This window comes from Takifugu flavidus, chromosome 18 (assembly GCF_003711565.1).
Source record: "Takifugu flavidus isolate HTHZ2018 chromosome 18, ASM371156v2, whole genome shotgun sequence".
In the NCBI taxonomy this organism is placed as follows: Eukaryota; Metazoa; Chordata; class Actinopteri; order Tetraodontiformes; family Tetraodontidae; genus Takifugu; species Takifugu flavidus.
Window position 1 is genome coordinate 4476567 of NC_079537.1, and position 19466 is coordinate 4496032.

At 42.6% G+C, this 19466-nt stretch overlaps 3 protein-coding genes across 6 annotated transcripts in view; all 3 read right to left on the bottom strand.

Moving 5' to 3' along the window:
- Positions 1-29: 29 nt before the first annotated feature.
- znf598 (zinc finger protein 598) lies at positions 30-8615 on the bottom strand. Of its 3 annotated transcripts, XM_057013974.1 has the most exons (15): positions 8334-8615; positions 8031-8160; positions 7173-7953; positions 6397-6571; positions 5533-5645; positions 5230-5359; positions 4941-5152; positions 4597-4814; positions 3290-3377; positions 2775-2968; positions 2613-2685; positions 1642-2510; positions 1392-1539; positions 1155-1302; positions 30-1020 (listed from the first exon to the last, which is right to left on the bottom strand). In XM_057013974.1, exons 4-15 carry the CDS (start codon positions 6568-6570, stop codon positions 652-654), a joined length of 2736 nt encoding a protein of 911 aa, XP_056869954.1. In that variant the 5' UTR covers position 6571; positions 7173-7953; positions 8031-8160; positions 8334-8615; the 3' UTR covers positions 30-651. The 3 variants fall into 3 exon arrangements, with proteins under 3 accessions (XP_056869954.1, XP_056869953.1, XP_056869955.1); XM_057013973.1 differs by lacking the exons at positions 7173-7953; positions 8031-8160; positions 8334-8615 and adding an exon at positions 6662-6793; XM_057013975.1 differs by lacking the exons at positions 7173-7953; positions 8031-8160; positions 8334-8615 and having other exon boundaries at positions 6397-6666.
- rpusd1 (RNA pseudouridine synthase domain containing 1) lies at positions 8561-16723 on the bottom strand. 2 transcript variants are annotated; one of them, XM_057013976.1, is made up of 14 exons: positions 16616-16723; positions 15680-15899; positions 15472-15595; positions 15079-15181; positions 14580-14681; positions 14173-14471; positions 11342-11402; positions 11185-11251; positions 10613-10764; positions 10422-10538; positions 10199-10347; positions 9206-9301; positions 8998-9083; positions 8561-8876 (listed from the first exon to the last, which is right to left on the bottom strand). In XM_057013976.1, the coding sequence occupies exons 2-14, from the start codon at positions 15868-15870 to the stop codon at positions 8735-8737; spliced, it is 1689 nt and encodes a 562-aa protein (XP_056869956.1). In that variant the 5' UTR covers positions 15871-15899; positions 16616-16723; the 3' UTR covers positions 8561-8734. The 2 variants fall into 2 exon arrangements, with proteins under 2 accessions (XP_056869956.1, XP_056869957.1); XM_057013977.1 differs by lacking the exons at positions 8561-8876; positions 8998-9083; positions 9206-9301 and adding an exon at positions 9633-9836.
- A 1941-nt stretch (positions 16724-18664) lies between these two features.
- Positions 18665-19466, bottom strand: part of LOC130515044 (rho GDP-dissociation inhibitor 2-like) — an 11736-nt gene continuing 10934 nt past the window's right edge. Inside the window, exon 6 of the mRNA XM_057015023.1 lies at positions 18665-19466. This exon is cut by the window's right edge and continues 1605 nt beyond it. The gene's annotated coding sequence lies outside the window, so the exon portion shown is untranslated.

Genomic DNA, 19466 nt, shown 5'->3' on the forward strand with positions numbered 1-19466 from the left:
GCCATCGCAAAGGGCAATAAAACACAAAGTCATTTTTAGTTTTATTCAGCTTGATGATGTAACACTGAACATCCCATCATTTAACAGATCAGTGTTGTTATAAATGACCTTTTGGTGTCATTTTAAAGCAGCTTTAGTGTTCTCGCCCTGTGACAAACCTCCCCACGATGCTGTGAACCAAAAGCACTCCGCAGGCCTCTCCTACGTCAGGCGATTTAAAGCAGTTTACCAGTGATTAAATAAATACCGCTCCGTCCCACAGAACCAAATATCATTTTCATTTCTTCAATGAAACAAGAAACCCGACTGAGGAATCGCACAAACTGTAACTTAATGTGTTCTGCATTTCCCTTATACAAAACATATAAAGAAAAGTATTCAAGCCAAAGCTCAACTTGTGCCTCCTCTTCAATCGATAAATTAAAAAGCGGTTCTGCCCCAAACACCTGAAGATGACCTGGAGCCGTCGTGGAGCAACTGTGCCCCAACTGCTACACACCTCACATAAACCTTGCAGCAAAGTTCCTTTTCAAGGAAAACTCCCTTTAAATGCGATCTGTTACTCAACCTCCCGATGGGTCGTGTTCACACAGCAACCAAGCTGTTCTTCACCCCCCCCCAGTACTGGACGACGCAGGGCTTCAGCCACAATCAGCTGCAGATACGGCTGATGGACTGCAAGGAAGGGAACTCCTCATTGTCTCTGATGTGCAGGGATTTGTGGGAGTTGAAGTCTTTGGGGCCCAAAACCTGCGCGCAGGTGGGGCACACCTGACAGTCCAGCTCAGCCGCCGCGTTGGCCCCCGTGGACGGCCCCTGATGGGCCTTGTTCTTCTTGTTCTTGTTTCTTCGTCCAGTGTCTGACTTCTTGTCTGCTCTGAAGTCTCTGTGGGCTGTTAGAAGCTCCTGCTGCTTACTAATGTCTGGCAACAGCACCAGCAGCTCGTTGAAAATGCTGTTAAAGTTGTCTCCGAGCAGCTCCTTGCAGCTGTGGTGGTACTGGGCCGCTGACATTACACCCTGGGGGGGGGGGGGGGAGGGGGGGGGGGGGGGATGGAAGATGATTTGTCATCATGCAAGAGGATGGCAACAAAATTATTCATGCGATGTAAATATTTGTGGGAGGAAAATACAGGTAATGTTTGTATGTTTACCTGTCTGAACTGAGCAGAGTAGTTCTTGAACTCGTTGAAATTTGACTCATCGTTGCTGAGGACCTTTCTGATGGAAAGGATTAATGCCAGGTTCCGCTCCTGGAAGTTATCTGGCACCAAGTAATCGTAGTACGACACTTTAGGGGGCCTGAAGAAATGAAGGTTTTGTAGATACACACAGGACACCAGGCAAAGAGCGACACCAACAAATCCTACAAACAACAGAGGTTGACTCACAGGTTGACCGGAGTGGGAGCTGGTTCCACGATGTTACTGTTGAGAGGGATTCCGGTGAACCCTGGAGGTGGTTTAGTGGCTTTGACGGCCAGTCCAGGTGGAGGTGTGGGCAGATTAGCCGCTTTTGTTGGGAAGGAGCTCTTGAACCCTGAGATACAAAAACGCATTAGCTGCTGCTTTTGATGGAAAAAAAAAAGTTTGGCTAAACTATGGGATGGGACTATTCACAGGTTAAGAGGCAGATGTGTACCTGGTGGTGGATTCTTGGAAATCAGAGCTGGGAACTCCTCCTCCTCCTCCTGCTGCTGCTGCTGCTCTACCAACTCAGGCTCTGAGGTGGGCTGACTGGATTCCTCAACAGCCTCCAGAGGAGGCGGTGACGATTTCTCCACGTGAGCAGAATCCAATCCATTTGTCATCGCTTCGGCTCCAGCCTTAAAAAGGAGCTTGTTCCAGGGTTTCTCAGGAACGTTCTCCTTCTGAGCGGCCGTTTCCCCTGAAATGGCATTTTGAGTCACCCCTGGCACCCCCGCACCTGGAGGAGCAGCAGCATTGTTCTTATGCCTCCTTTTCTTCTTGCCAACACTTGTGAAGGGGGGGTCTGAGCTTGGGGTCTGATTTGGGGGACTGGAGGTAGCAGGAGGCTTCCTGTTTTCTCCTTTAACGGTGAGCAGAGAGGAGATATCCAACATGGTTGGAACTGAGCGCACCTCGTGCTGTGTGAGGCCTTTACCCTCATCATCAGAGGACCGGGGCGACAGTGGGGCTTTCTTGCTCTTCCCCCCTTTCTTTATGTTTGAGGATGGAGCTGCGGAGGATAGGAGCAGAGGGTCGGAGGAGAAGGGAGGAGCAGGTTTGGAGGACGAAGGGCCATGGGGGGAAGGTCTGTTTAAGGGAGTGTTCTTAGACCAGGCAGACCTGCTGCAGGCGGCAGGTTTGAGGGGATGCGCTTTGGGAACAAGTGCCGGGAAATCCTCCTCTTGGAAAGAGGACTTTTTTGTTTGAGTGGAGTAAGCCGAGGCCATGGCGAGAGTCATGGGTGTCTTCGAGAGGCGAGGGAATTCCTCTTCTTTTGGAGGTGCAGGAGCGACTGTTGCTGCAGTGGGAGTGGGTTTCACTCTGTAGACAGACAAGGACAAATACAAAAAGATCAATTTCAATCTTTTTCAGCGCAGCCCGATTCCTGACGAGGACTTCACATCATCCAGGATGTGCAATTACATGTTTGTGGCTCCAGAAGCTCCCAATACTGGAAACTCGTCTTGTTCGGGATCTGGGCTCCTCATTGTTCTCACTGTGAACGAGAGCAGGAGGAGTCTAGTGAGTGACCTGCTCACTGCTGTCAGTCCCAAATTGTATCAAAGTCATATTTAATTTCTTTACCTGGAGGTTTGTTTGGTATTTTGGGGTTTCTGTTCCTCTGTGAGGAATGAGACTCTTCTGGTTCGGGTGGCTCCATCCTCTCTTCTCGGCGGTGTTTGGGAGGAGCCCTCTCCTGTACCGCTCCTTTCTCCTCCTGTCTCTGCATCGCCATAGATGCCCTCATAGCAGCCGCCACCGCTCTGTCCTCTTCTTGCCTTTAAGCATAACGGCACATTAAAACATTTAAAAGATGTGAGACAGTTTAGTGCACCTAAATAGCATTGTTGTCCTCGAGGGCCACGCTCCTGCCGGGTTTTCTGTCCCACTGAATGCATTTTCAGCCTAGATAGGACATAAAACCCGGCAGGATCGTGGCCCTCGAGGACTGAGTTTGACACATGTGAACTAGCCCCTTTCCACCAACATTTCCAGAAACATTTATCACCAGGCTACAGTCAGATTTGTTAGATTACAAAAACTACATCCTAGCGACCTCCAGCCATTCACTAAATGCTGCACAGCTAATTCAGACTCACCGCGAGTATCTCCAGCTCTTGTGTCTCACATGAGGCCTTCCCCCTTGACCGTGGCGTACCTCTTCATAGTCACCACCTGACACCATACCTGAGGACAAACGTGCATCTTAACCTTCACACTGCAGTGATTATGTTACTATATACACGTTTTAGACATCTGTAGTGTATTTTATCCTTAACTCATAAGGCTACGTACTGGTCATGTGTTATTTTCTTAGCTAAAAAAAAGGTATGTGATATTTCAATAAATTACTGTGTATGAGAGGAATATAAAATGCTGTACTTAAGGAAATCTGAGAATGTGAGCATCCGGAAGGATGGTTTTGTCCCTAGAGAATTTAGGCCTAGCTAAGAACAAGAAACCGCAAGTAAAAAGAGGAGGATGACCACAGTGACATGGAAAAGATATATAGGTAAATCCGGTCTAAAGTGGAGAACTTGTGTTTTTAAAAAAACCAAAGAAGGTATATCCAGCCACCAATAGAAATGAATAGTAAGTGTAAGAGGAAACAAAGGGGAGGAAACTACCATTTTAGACACCAAAAGAAAGGGTTAGTGGGCAAAAATGTAAAAAGTAATCCATCAATAAAAACAAAGAAGAATTATATTAGTAAAATAGGACGTAAAAGAATGGTCTTCCATGCCCAGAATTTATAGTATAAAAGACAGACACAAGCATAAGGTTTTTAGTTCTTCCTGGGTTTTGATTTGGAATTGCTCATTTTTTCCTCGCCATTTTACTTTTTCTAATAAACTTGTGGACTAAGCTCGTGTTCATTTTGGACTCTGAATATTTAATCACGAAGACGGGGAATTCTCACATCACATCTCCCATACAAAGCCAAGATGGGTCTTTTTAAATTTGCTATGAAGATCATTCCAGCTGCAGTTTGCTTACCTTTGTTGTTCTTTTGTTTTGGGATGCAGTATTATTCTGCTTAATGCTTGATAAGAGTAAGCGTTTCACAATCATTGCCAACCTTAAATAGCAGCAGTCCTTTTTGAGTAAACATGCCCATTTTATGCAAAATAATCATTTTTGTATTCCAGCATTTCTTTTGGTTGAAAAGACTGAACTAATGACATCTTAACCGTGCTTCATACTTTTATAACTACCGTTACTCATTGGAACATCCTTGACAAGACCTATAATGTCTAAACAAAGCAGCTCTGGAACTGTTAAGGCCAAATTGAACCAACCTACTCACCCACAACTTTACAAAACAGGGTGCAGTAGAGACATAACAGTCTCATTTTCAACGGTGAGTGCCGTAAAAGCGCAATGACAGAATCACGCAGTCACTGACCTTCGTTTCTCCTCTGCTGTCTCGGGGCATAGTTAAACTGTAGGTCAATGTGGCGGTTCTGTCGAGCCTCAGCCCGGTTCTTGCTGTGGAATGCAGCCTTGTGGGCCTTGTAGTCGATCTCAGTTCGGAATGCGTGAGTGAATTGTTCAGTAGCGCAGTGGCCTTCCTCGCACAGATAGTGACGCTCCCTGAAGTGCTCAGTGAGGTACTGATAATCACTGTTTAAGATCAATTATTACAAAAAGGTTGTAAATTTTGTGTGCATGACATTAGCGGGCAAATACAAAGTGATGAATCAGAACATGAAGTCAACCGCACAGTCACTGCTGGTTTGTTTTACTTGCCTGTAGTATTCCTGAGAGCCATCTGCATCACAGAAGTGGCAGAAGTAGTGGTCCCTGCGCAAGTGTTTAAGCAGCTCGTCATTGTCAAGATAGCGGTCGTCGCAAAATTTGCAGAGGGGGTGTCCTCTGTGGCTGGTGTCATCTGGGTCCCCGTGTGCCCGGTGCTGTGCCAGTTCCTTGCGGTTATACCATTTTCGCTCGTGACAGAAGACCTGGTCAAAGTGGGACAAGTATGAGCTACAAGAAAACAAAGACAGCCAGAACAATCTAAAAATAAAACAAAACAAACCTTCAGGTGATTTGCACAGAGCTTGCAAGAGAAAACCTCGTGCTGTTTCCTCATATGGTGTTCAAGCTCGTCAAACTTGGAAAAGACTTTAGGCTCTGGACAATAGCGGCATACCGGTGATAGTAGATACCTGATGACACAATGTGGCATTCCTTTATATCTGGCTGCACTCCAACAGCTAATACGCATGCACGCCCAGTTTCCATACGCAACAACTCAGACCAACTCATAATGATGGGAGGTTTTATACATGTGTTTATGACACAACCTTATTGTACAGATGTTGCGGATACAGTCCATTACCTGTACTTGGCATAGATGTTCTCATCGCTAAAATAGATGTCGTACTTCTTCTCACAGCGAAACTGTTGCGGTGGCAGTCTTGAGAATGGCTGGAGCTTTTCCACAAACACCACCTGAAAAACAATAAATCAATGAGAATCAAAAGATCACACTTGATAATTTTCTACCACTCAAATGACAAAACCACACAAATGGCAAAACCAAATGAACTAACAACCCGAGTCACCGTTTGCCACACAGAGATCGTTTTAATGCGCTGTCACATTGAATAAGTTTAACAATTACGACAACTGTAAGTGAAATGGTTAGTTTATATGAGGGCTGACAGACAGGAGAGAAAAAAGCCCAACATAACATCGACCTTTTAACCATGTAGCCTCAAGTATATATTGTAATACACAGCTGCTGGCTAAGGTAAACAGCTTTTACAATTAGTGTCCATACGAGTTTGGGAAGGGATAGCCAACATATTCTGCCACTGTTAGCTCTGACAGGTAGCCATGTTTATGTCAGCTGTTTAAAAGACGACGAAAACGAAACATAGGCGATGTGGCCTAATCTCCTGTCAACACTCGCAATCGCCAACCCTGTTGGGTAACCACCTGCTTTGATGGTACTCTGTACTTATATACAGGGACTGTGGCATGTGCTAACTCAGCTAAGCTAATGACAGCGACATCACAACGTAACTAGTCCACCACGAGTTAGTCAACGTCCTCATTTCTAACACATATACACATTAGGCCCGTTTTAGCTCGCCGACTCGCCACGTTTCTCCTCCAAACGAGAGATGAATTCAAGAGTGGCGCGGCCTAGCTAGCGTCGCGAGGCAGCCCACGAGCCACAGTGATAGCGGAAGCCCACCTTGTCGAGCTCCTCGCGGCAGACGGCGCAGTACTTCTGGTCGCAGAGAACTCTCATTTTTGTCGAGCAGCGGTAGCAAACGGGATGGTCGCATTTTCCCACAGCGAAGACTTCGACTTCCTGACAACACAGAACACAGATCTTCTCGGCTTCCTTGGCGGTTAACGAATTCATGCTGGTGAAAAGGCACAGACAAAGTTTCTTAAATTTTTTTTTTTTAATGTAATCGGTAGCGAGCGCGAGCCACGGCGACTGGAGCGCTTACGTAATGAAAGCTTGAAGTGCAGCTTTGCTCTGAAACGCAACGGGAAAGTGATCATATAGTGTGCAGAGGTTTTATCCTTCCGGGGCTGTCCTTTATCATCTCACACTTTTCTGTCCGGGGTCCTGCTTGTGTCTGATTATACAGCTGGGATTGTTTTATTTTGTAGCGGGGGGCTTTGCTTTGGTCACTTGAAAGGCTGTTTATTATCTATCGGAGCCAATTTACTTGACTCAAATTTACCGTAATAACGCAAATAACGTGTTACAATTCAACATTTATCAAAACCCCGACAGATGTGTAGCATTTTTCAATGAAGATGACGCTTGATGGAGCAATAAGGGACCTCCTATAAAGTGCTAAAACCGTACAAAAGTACTATCTTCCCCTAGAACATATAACAATTGTTTGGTTTCTCATCATTAAGATTAAAGTAACTGATGCATGCTTTAGAATAGTTCACATTTTTAATTTGTAAAAGTACCACTAGAGAATCTCTATACAATTCACTGACCTTTAAAATATTTGGGTAAATTCCATGGAGAGTTTGGTTCTGGTCCTCCAGAATGAAATGCTCACACTCCAGTGTGAAGTGTTTCAGTTGTTTGAGTTTTGGTTATGGGATAAAGAAACTCAGGTTTTGCTGCTCAACTTTCAGTTTCATTAAACCCTAAACCTTTCAATGAAAGCATGTGATACAGTTGCTGGATTATAAATGGTTCCACAGCAGCCATGCAGTATATCCAGTATTTTTCCAAGAATGTGCAAAACTACAGGGGATCTGACTCCATTTTAGCTCTTAATATTCATTTATATGCTTGAAAGTTACTGAAAGGATAACCTGGAGCATTTTAGTCCTGAATTACAATAATCTCACCAACAATAATTTAATCTTAATGTTCACCAGCTCATCTAACATGCAAAGACAAAAAAGTTTACACTCACACCTAAAGCATATTTAGAAGAGCCAACAATTCACCTATCAACACAAGGCATGTCTTTGGACTGTGGGGTGGGGGGGGCAGGAGTACCCAGAACCCATGTAGACACTGGGGGAGCATGCACGCTGCACAGAACAGTCACTTGTCCCCAGGGGACTCAGACCCAGAACCTTCTTGCCGCAAGTCGCCTGTTAAACACTGCAACATGTGTGATGAATGCCAACAACCTTCAGGATATTAAACCCTTCAGCCTAGAGTTTGAAATTAATAATGGCTGGTGTCATCTGGGTCCCCGTGTGCCCGGTGCTGTGCCAGTTCCTTGCGGTTATACCATTTTCGCTTGTGACAGAAGACCTGGTCAAAGAGGGACAAGTATGAGATACAAGAAAACAAAGACAGCCAGAACAATCTAAAAATAAACAAAACAAAACCTTCAGGTGATTTGCACAGAGCTTGCAAGAGAAAACCTCGTGCTGTTTCCTCATATGGTGTTCAAGCTCGTCAAACTTGGAAAAGACTTTAGGCTCTGGACAATAGCGGCATACCGGTGATAGTAGATACCTGATGACACAATGTGGCATTCCTTTATATCTGGCTGCACTCCAACAGCTAATACGCATGCACGCCCAGTTTCCATACGCAAAAACTCAGACCAACTCATAATGATGGGAGGTTTTATACATGTGTTTATGACACAACCTTATTGTACAGATGTTGCAGATACAGTCCATTACCTGTACTTGGCATAGATGTTCTCATCGCTAAAATAGATGTCGTACTTCTTCTCACAGCGAAACTGCTGCGGTGGCAGTCTTGAGAATGGCTGGAGCTTTTCCACAAACACCACCTGAAAACAATAAATCAATGAGAATCAAAAGATCACACTTGATAATTTTCTACCACACAAATGACAAAACCACACAAATGACAAAACCAAATGAACTAACAACCCGAGTCACCGTTTGCCACACAGAGATCGTTTTAATGCGCTGTCACATTGAATAAGTTTAACAATCCATCCATCCAATGTCATACATCCACAGCTTAAACACCCCCCCCCCCCCTAAAAAAACAATAAATGTGTTGAAGCACCACAGAGGGGCAGAGACTGGGGTGTTTCAACAGTTAGTTCGTTTTAGAAGCTCTTGCTCAGCCCCATGACCCTAAAGGTGCAGCTGACGATATTCTCATAGATCAGGAACATGAGGGCAGCCGTCAGCACTGTCTGCAATAACTTGGCCTCCAGTCCGCTGAACAGACTTAACACGCCGTCGTTCCTGAAAGAGTGTTTAAAAGAAAGAAAACACACTGAACAGCACGATATGCAGTGTGAGGTGTGGTCAAGTATCAATAAGAGTCCTCGCAAAGATAGAATAACAAATGTGTGTGTCCACCCACCTTACTCTTCTGAGCAACTGACATTTAAACACCTTTACACTGGACAGTATGTTAAGCTTTTCATCGGACCTTTGATACTGAGGCAACTGTAATGAAAATAAACGCAGTGAAGGATTGAAAGCAATGAAAACAGGGTTTTCTTCAATTGTACTGGCAATTAAAACAATTAACAAGCATCGATCCCTTCAGGATGCATGCATAAACCTACCCGAAGAATGGACTGGATGGTCTGCAGCGGGTACGTCACAACGGTAGCGACAGCTTTGGCAAGAGCCCCGATGATGAAGAACTCAACGGACGACAGCTTTGGGAATAAAAGAAAAGTCCTTGTAAATGTGAACAGCTTTGATATGAAAATTTGATCATGCTTTTTACACTAAGTAGTGCAATCCAGCCGTTATAACTTTCTTTTAGGGATAAATAATAAGATTTATCCACAATTCCTCCACAGAACATTATAATTCCTACTCAGCCCTTAAAATCTGTGTTTATGAACAAGTGGATATGCTGAATATGCATTTTTAATCTGTTTAGTTTACGATAACTGCAACTCAAACTTAACCTGCCAACCCCCCAATATACTTAATATATTAAACCCTTCAGCCTAGAGTTTGAAATTAATAACTGGGAAGCAATCAAAGACAATATTATTTATTCAGATATTACAGGAGTCAGAATGTTTGCTGATGAATTTCACATCAGTAGATTTGGAAAAATGTCTTTAGAAGCAAAAAAAAACAGGATTTGAAGCCCCAAAGTGTAGGGAGGGGGACAACAGTCGACAACCTTTCATCAGACACTAGCTCTGAAGGCTCATGAGGGGGTTCAACATAAACGATCTGATCAGAGCAGGTAAAAGTGCACCAAGACAAAAGAAGGAAATAAAACACATAAGATGAAAACACAAGCAACAGCAGGGAAATCAGATTCAGTAAAACTCTAAATATACATTAGAAAGGATGCAAAAAGCATAGGTCAACAGTTATAACAGTCATAGATATTCTGATAAATAATAATTCTGATAGGCAGAATCATAAAGTCAGAATATTGGAAGCACAGACTCAAATAAGGCAATTTTTTCTAATCCCTAAAATGGTATGTTCCGAACTGTTGCCTCCTCCTCACACATTAAGCTTCCTTTATCTTGAAACATGTGAGGACCTATAATCTCCAGCTAATCTCTCCCATTTTCCCCACTCACCTCTCTGTGAACGATCCATCTCAGATGCCTCTTCAGTCCCTCGTAAACCATGAACTGGATGGCGGGGTTGGACACCAGCAGCAGGGACGTAAAGGTGCCGCTCCACAGCGCTGCCACGCCCTCCTGAGAGGTGATCTGCACAATTGCATCTGCAAAACCAGCAAACGTCACAATGAAACATGCTAAAAGAAAACCTCAGGATGAGGCACGGTCATACAGTTACCCATAAAGCCACTGTATCTGGTAGGCAATACATCTTTACTGTAGCACCCCAGTCCTTGAACCTTCAGCCTGGTGTTCACCACCCACAAAGGAGAGGTCAGCAGTACACTTACTACACCTGGCGGATCAAACAGGTGGATCAACCCAAATACTCTTGTGCCATGAGTTAATTCAAGCTTTCATGATGCTTACCTGCAGCGAAGCCCGCGAGCAAGTCGTTGCTGGTTGTTGCCTGCTTTTCGTTCAACCAGATGGCTTTGAAGGAATGGAAGCAGTAGAAGTAGGAGAAGTTGGAGATGCACAGAGTGTAGATGACTGCAAACCAGCCACTGTAAAGGCCGGATCTGCAGAAGCAAGCACAATTAGGACAGCTGCACAGGGCAACTAGGGAATTTTTGTGTGTTTTAGTAAATTAAAGAGTGTGTGCACAGGATTTTAATAAGTGCTGAATCAGTACGGACATTGCAAAAAAAATTGTGCTGGATGCATCCGCCTACAGATTTAAAAGCATAATTTGACAGGATTAATGTTGATTGCCTCTTACTCCTAATCAGGGTCACAGGGTGGGGGGGGGGGGGGGGGGGGGGGGCTGGAGCCAAGGAAACACTGGGGGGCAATTAGAATCAACCTAATGTGATTTTAGAGTGTGGGAAAAGTTTATCTGCACAGGCATGGACAGGCAACCTGCACAAAGGCACAAAGAATTGAACACAGAACCTTCCACAGCCACCTACAAGCCGACCTAATGAAATATTGCCACTCACAGTCCTCCTTCTTTAAAGATTTCTCCTAGAACAGTGTGGGCTGACTTAGACTTGCGCTTTTCATCCACTGAAAAGAAACAGAAATAAAAACCCTTTGTGATGACAAGAACATGGCAGTCGTTGTAACAAAAAGGGCCGCGCCACCACAGTCGCCTACCTTGAAGGGTCAGTCGAGCTGTATCCAGAGGGTAGAACACCATCATGGCAGCCGCACTTCCCTAAAAGAGTACACAATTAGCACAGCACACACAGTCTGCTTGATTCATGAGAAAGAGAAGTGATAGATCAACATTCAAAGAGTGCCACAAGAGGATTGTTTAGCTTGTATTAGTATTGTTTAGGAATGTATTAAAAATATATACCATGGCCAGAATGATATAATATTGACAAGTTGATAATATAAGGCTTTTTATTATTATTTTTTATGGCAAATTATGGGTGTGCATGTGTGTGTTTTGCTCTAAATTTGCATACATCTTTTTTTTTTATCCTGTCTAGGTCCTTGTTTGTCCTCTATTGTTTACAGGCACCATTACTGTAAATCAGAAAATAGACTTGGTGCATGGATCTGGACTTCAGCCGCCCTTTGGTTGACTTGATCACACTTCATCCATTTTAAATGTTTACACCTTGTATTTTCATATATGTTCCAGCTATTTATTTAAAACCACACAGTCATATACGGTAACCTCAGTTTGAAAAAAATGGGGAAAAAATGCAACAAGTACAATAATATCTCTGTTTCACTGCCAATTGACATAAAAGCAGTGTCACACAAGTTGTGACCTAAAACAGCCTCCATGCACATTACAATAATGACACTAAATTACCAGTACTACAGTATCTCCAAACATTACTTGGCCACAGTATTACTAATTCCAGGCAAATAAAACAGAAAATAAGGGTACTAATGCAAATCCAGCTTGTTTCTCTTTTGTCTGTATTACACTGTTTATTACTAAAAAAATTAATATTGATACAATTTACGATGCTCTGATGTAGATTTGTGTTCCAATGACCGATCAGAGATATACTACTACTACTACTACTACTACCACTACTAATAATAACAATAATAATGAGTAATAAACTACTATAACTACATCTTAAATGGATTTATGGATTGTGGAAGAGATTCAAACTTACGGCTGCTCCGGAGACAGCGTGAGCAAAACTCTCATATGAAAAGAACACAGAGCTCATTTCCAGCTTCTTTCATCCTTCCAAACCTCCAGTTCTGAGCTAAAAACTAAAAGCCACTCGTATTGACACACCACCGCCCGCAGTTCTGGCTCTCTTTTTTTTTGGACTGAAATCCTCCAATCGTCAAACCTGCCATTGAACACACGCGTAGAAGTGGTGCATTGTGGGCATTGTAGTTATGCATTTAACCATGGCAACGGCCAAAAATAAAATAACATAGGCTAAAAAAATATAATACGTTATGCATTTTTATTTTTTTACTGAGGGAATTCAATAACTGGAAAAAAATAAAGTAAAGCAACAAAATGTATGGAATTTATAGGCTTTATGAGCTTATGTACGGTGGCCGAGAGGTGCAAAACACTTTAACAATCGGATGAAACAATTTACGGATGAAACAAATTTACAAATGACGAAACACTTTAACAAGCGGCTGAAAGAAATTTACAAGTAACGAAACACTTTTACAAGCGACTGAAACATATTTACAAGTAACGAAACACTTTAACAAGCGGCGGAAACAAATTTACAAGTAACGAAACACTTTAACAAGCGGCGGAAACAAATTTACAAGTAACGAAACACTTTAACAAGCGGCGGAAACAAATTTACAAGTAGGATTTTCTACCGGAAAGGGAATTACCGACCCTTGGTACGTTTGGGCCAATGGATGCGTCGGTTTGTGGAGCCTCCAGAACGTTAAATTATTAACAAACTGAATTGTGTATTTAAAGGGATAATTTTACATAATACGGTGCCTGTGGACAAACTTATGTCTTTCTTTTCTCAACTACCACATCTACTCGACAACTTATTTTGTTGCTGCTTTATAAGCAATCGCTTGGTTAAGAGTTTTTCGAGAAATATTGAATATACTATAAATATTTCTGTTTGAATGATATCGTATCTCACACGACGTATCTTAAGAGCAGGAACGGGGAAATGATTAACGCAATAAATCAGCGCAATTGACCATAGTTTATTATTTAAATGAGGACGTTCGTGAACACACACAGAAACGGGAGAGAAACTCGAGGGGAAAAAAAGTCTTATGACTAAAAAACCACAAACAGAAGCGCAACTCGGAACTTGGCAGTTTGAGCGTCAACAAAATGCACAGATAATGTACAAATAAGAAATACCCCAGTGTGAAGGCGTTGGCTCCTTAACCATTGTTTGTAAAATTATATATATTTTACTTGATAAAAAAAACTCAAAATGTTCATTAATATCATTAAACATTTAGTAATTATAAAAACATGGCGGATATCTACTTTAGCCGGCATAAAATAGCAAGACTGCAGATGAATTTTCACAGAGGTCTGGAGCTGCATCAGTTGAAATAAATACTTAGGAGTCGTTATCAGTAGAAACAGCGAATTTAGGTGGCAGGCCTCAAATAATGCAGCCATTCAAAAGGCAAACTGGAACACTGTCTCAAACCAATATATCGGTGTCCTAATAAAAGTCTGTAAAATGCTGCAGGATGAAAAGAGCAGCAGATATGTCAAACACCGAGGTGATGTTTGCTGCGGTTCTGTGAAAGATAAATACACAGAGTTGGTTTATTAGTGTCATGCTTAGGGGCGGTGATAATTCCTGTCAACACTCATTAAGAGTTTTCATAAATTAATATTTTCCTGAAATTTCTCTCGTATTTAAAGGGCTTTATGAGTCTCCAGACCATTCACTCAGCCACGCCTGACACAGCCTTTTCTGCTCCTCAGTCTCCACTTCCCTATTTTGTTTTCTGTTTCCTCTTCTCCTTTCTTCTTCCTTTCTTACCCTCTCCTTCTCCTCTTCTTTAATCCTCCTGTCCTCCTGGGCCCTGTTCTCCAAAATGGCAGCCACAGTGGCTGATACTGTGCGTAATGAGCGCTGCGGGAGCCACTTGGGATCAACCTTGGGGACAAAGGGGTCTCCAGCACAGACGAGCAGGGGTTGATGTTCCAGTGGAATGTGGAGGAGGTGTGCGTGCAGCATCATGCGGTAGGGGGCGTCATCTGCTCCACAGCTGTAGGTGAAGTCACCGAGGATGGGGTGGCCTATGGCACTGCAGTGGACCCTTAACTGATGGGTTCGTCCTGGAAGGAAACAAATCAGAGAGAAAGAAAGGAGATTTTTCTTAACTACACAAGGCAACATCTGTGAAACAAGAATTAAAGTCCAATCAAAAGCAAATGAGTTGTTACCTGTGAGTGGTTGCAGCAACACCTTGGTGACAGGGTCTCCATCGTACAACCCATACTCCAACACCATAAGCCCAGTTTGGCAGGGCTTGGGGTTCTCACAACCTGGAGAGAGATTTTTCTATAGTTCTGATTAATTATCTACACAAGATGGAGTCATTTTCCTGTTTTGTGGAGGGAGGCAGGACATTTTAAAAGTGTGGTCCTGCTAAAGTTGCACAGGGCTGATAATAAATGAAAAATAGTCAACTGACTTAAAACATAAACCAAAAGCCATGGAATAGAATTATTTTTAAGACAAAAAATGTAAAATAATTAATGTAAAATAGCATTTCTGTAAAAAAAAAAATGTTTTTGGAGCACATATTTGGGAGACCAATTTCAATGTAAAATTAATTAAAAGAAACTGTATGTTTGATGGCACGACTACCTGTTGTATTCTAGTATGAGAGTGAAACTGAGGCAAACAAAAAAAAAGAAATGCCAGGTCAGTTTCAAGTACCTTCTGTTCCCTCAATACACATCATGTGTGTTTTTCCCTCGGAGGTGTTCTTGCCAATGGAGAAGTCCAAAGTTTGTATCTCCACTTCCACCCAGCCTCTCACCTTGATAGAAAAAGTTTTCTGTCTTTAGATTGTTGTTCGAAAGATGCATTTGAGACACTACAATGAGTTTAGTGCTGAGTAAAAATGAACTCAAAAGAGCCTGGCTTCAAAGACAAACTCAAAAATGTTCTTATACAATTTCAAAACATGTATCATCATTATTGCGCCTTGCAATATGTTTTTTAGTATTCAGTGGTTTTCAAAGTTATTTGATAGCATAATCTGTTTAGCTCCACTTATGTGCAGGGAGTGGATGCAGAAACCAGGTCCCTTCGCTAGTGTTTACTCACAATGGCGAGGTAAGCTTTGGTAACGGTACGGTCCTTGAAGCAGCGGTACGCTTGACCAGCAGCAGCCTTATTGAGAGCAACACAAAGAGCTCCACTTGTTGAGAAATCCAACTGATGACAAAACCTGGATGAGAATCAGAAATGATAATCAGGGTTATTATTGTCTTCATAGGTGGGACAGTTAAGTTTCTCACAGGTTAAGTCCGACCTGAATCCATAATAGGTGCTATGGTCAGCCAGCTGGGGGAAGTGATGCCTGAGTTGCGCCTGGACAGTGAGTTTCTCATACCACATCTTGCTGTCGATGCGGATGTCCCAGTGCTTGTCCACCACGATGTAATCATCACTGTGATACAGCACGGACAGGTTGTCCAAACTGGCAGGCTCTGTAGCCATCATCAGGACCTTTTAAGTGGAAAACATGCAGGCTGCAAACAAAGAAACAACAAACCTGTCATCTTTATTTTTAGGTGGTCAAAAAAGAGCATGAAAAGGTTAAATGACTACATAAAGGTCTAAAATCAGTTTCAGGCACTTAGCAGTAAAACATCAGCAGGTGCTACAGGAAAGCTAGTTTTGTCTGTAACATTTCGTTTTTAAACTATTATTTGAAATCAAAATTATGTTGTAAATGAAACGGATTACAATGGCATAAATAGTTGTGCTTTTTCTAGGCGTTTTATAGGGAAGGTTTTAAATTGTTTGACAGCAAGAGCTCTGTGAAAGGCAGAATCTCTGTAACATTCTCGTTTAAATGAATAATTGATGCTAACTGATCTTTCATAAACCAGTGATGCAAATCTATGTGACATTTAATAACGCCAATAATACCCTAATAGACATGTAACATTACACTCCTACCTTAATGCACGTGTTGCTACATGTAATCATTGACATAGGAGTTCCGATTAATACAAATATGTTCGAGAAAACACTTTTTAAAAAACAAAACAAAACGTCTTTTCTCTCAGCCGACTCATTACAGGGGAAGTGGCCGTATATTTGCTTTAGCGCTACTTAGCATGTCAGTTACTTTAGGACGTATTTGTCATAACACTTCCACTTTCTGGCAAACGAACAAGAATACTTGCATTGTAGCGAAATGTTAGATGTATTTATTTTAACATACAGAAAGTTGGCATACCTCTACTGAAAAGAGCAAAGTAACGATGAATGATGCGCAAGATTCCGGCTGCAGCTTCTTCTTCGTTGCTTGTTATGGTCTGGGCCAAACCTGCCAATGCGACTCGGCCCCACAGCGCCACCTACTGTACAAAGTTCTAATTGGAACGATAAAGTATTTTGCTTGACTTGATTTTATTAGGCAAAAGGAACATACTGTAGTTAGTTCAATTATGACACACAATGCAATTATTCTTTGTTTGCAGAGCCTGCTGAGTCTTCTTCAACATATACTACTCCTATGCTTTTGTCCTGATCAAAACTATTTTGCAGTGGATTAAAAGAATTTTAAATTTTGTGTGGACAGTATAAACAGTAATATATATTTTAAGATTCGAAGCATACCACAGCACAGTATTCTTAAAAAGAAACATTGAATGGTGGCCAGGAGGCAACATCTGGTAATCCCTGAACACAGCCAGGTATGAATATTACAGTTAAGAGGATCAGCACTCATTATATGATTGGCATGACTGCAGTCAATCTGCTTTTCTGTGTCGGTGTGGGGAAACACGCCATCAAGCAGAATTCACTCGGCTCAGCTCCCATGAAGAGGACACACACCTTTTCTTTGAGACACTGAAAACATTCATCTTCCAGAAATATAATGGACCCATTAGAATTTCTTCATCAATGCCTGGATATCATTTTTGCCACATTAACAATTTCTCAAACATGACATGCAATTTTTTTTCCTGGATGTGGATCTTGGATTTAATTGAGTTTCAGGGTTTTTAGTTTTATTTGTTTTTTTATTCTTTTTTTTTTGCATTTTCTCTTTGGTGAGTTTAAATATTTGCATGTGAGCCGGGATTTGGATGTCAAGTCTTTTCAGGAGTCCCTCCCTAGTGTGAGTATACAAGATATCTGAGCGTTTCTCCATAAATGAGTTGAGCTGAGTCGTCTCTGTCTTGCTCCCTTGACCTCCAGCGTTGCCACCAATCGACCGGTCATGCACAATAAATCCTTCCTGCAGGCTCGGTGTGAGGAGCCCCTAATGACCTCAGACTGGGGCCTCCCTCTGCTGCTGGCCCTGTTGATGCTGGCTCTGCTCTATGCCTTCCTCTACCTGCCGGCGACAGCCCAGCGAGCCCTGCTGGAGCAGACGCTCAGCAGCAATAACACCACTGCAGCACCGAGCGCAACTGACAAGGCGGACTGGCGGACAGATGGATAGAGCATATGGAAAGAGTTCATTCAGCATCCAGCTGAAAGGTCTGACTGCCCTTGATGCTGTGGATTAAATTGCATCCGTGTACAGGCGTGACTCTCCTAAAGGCCTCCAGATTGTAAAAACTGATGGGTTGGATTATTACAAAAAGCCTTTGGATGCGTGAATTTCCAATTTTGATTAACTACATGGAAAGAATGTTTAAAAATCAAGAGATTAGAAATCATATGAGACCTATTGAAAGGAGGGGTTAATCCTTCTACTTCCCAGTATCTATTGATGTGTTATTGTATAAAACCCACACACCCATACGCACGCAGTCTTGCACAGTCGGGTTAAACCCTACCTCTGTTGGGTTACATTTTAATCAATTCAGCAGCTAAATTAAGATAAATGCTGATTTAGCACAGATATGAAACCCAGGCATCAGTGATTATGTCTGACAAACGTAATTAGTGCCGTAAATGTCTGCAAGTCCCGCACCTGAATCCAGATTAGCCGTCAGGAACAGATGAGTTTTCTGTAAATTCACCCACACTCTTCTGGAAATGTCTCTGTGGAATGAGCTCCGTTTGTTTTGCTGCATTAAAAGCAACATTTCACAAGCATGTAGATTTCTTGACCGCAAAAAGGAAACAATGAGCGAGCTGAGCTTTAGGTGCTGCTGTGAAGGTCTGATTATGTACTGGTCTGTGTGTTTACAGCCATAAGTCATACTTTAGGTGTCCTTGAGAAATGCAGAATGACCACCTTATCACCATAGAAACAGTGATTTCGAGATGCAAGCAAAGAGCAAGCTTGTCCTCAAAAAAAAACCAAAAGGGTATAAGGCTGGTCTGATTGGTTGTTTGTATTGCCTTTATTAAAATACACAGGATATGGTTCACACCAACACTTAAGGATGGAACACTTGATCACTAGAGGCTGCGGCACCAGACACAGACAGACATTTCAAGCGCCCTGTGCCTTTAAAACATTCCTGTATAAATGCTGCATCTGCAGTAAACGGCCAACCAACCAGCGATCACGTTGGATTTTACAGTGAATTTAAGAAAAGGGAAGATAGACTCCTGCTAAACCATGCAACACCCAACAACTACAGTTAGTCTGAAATCACAACAGTTTCAAATGGTATTTCAGTATGTTCAGCAACAATCACAATATCATATCCAGAGACTCGACACATTTACGACATTTCCTCGTGACTCTTCTTCTGTGACCTTTGAGCCAAGTCTCAGGCCAGCGCGCGTCCGTCCACGACCATCTGAGAAGGCTGAACGTTCACGGTGGGTTTTTATTCACATCGTGGTCTTTCACATACAAGAAAAGGTTTAAAAATGGGGCAACGCCATCCTAGCTTCCTATATCAAACTGTATCAAACCCTCGTGGACGTACAGGGGCATGCATCTCCTTCCACAGTATGCACGGCGGTCTGCACTCTCAAAAGGCGCCGCAGAGACTTGAGAAAAGTGCTGCGTTGGAAGCAAAACTGCAGCGGGTTTAAACGCAGTGAGACTCCTGTTCAAATGTGCAATCGCTACAAGAGGGGGAAAAAAGGTAAAGCGTGTTAAGAGTGACGGATTGAAGACGACTTTAGGATGGGAGACGCAACACCAGCCCAGCAGCTCTGGGCGGATGCAT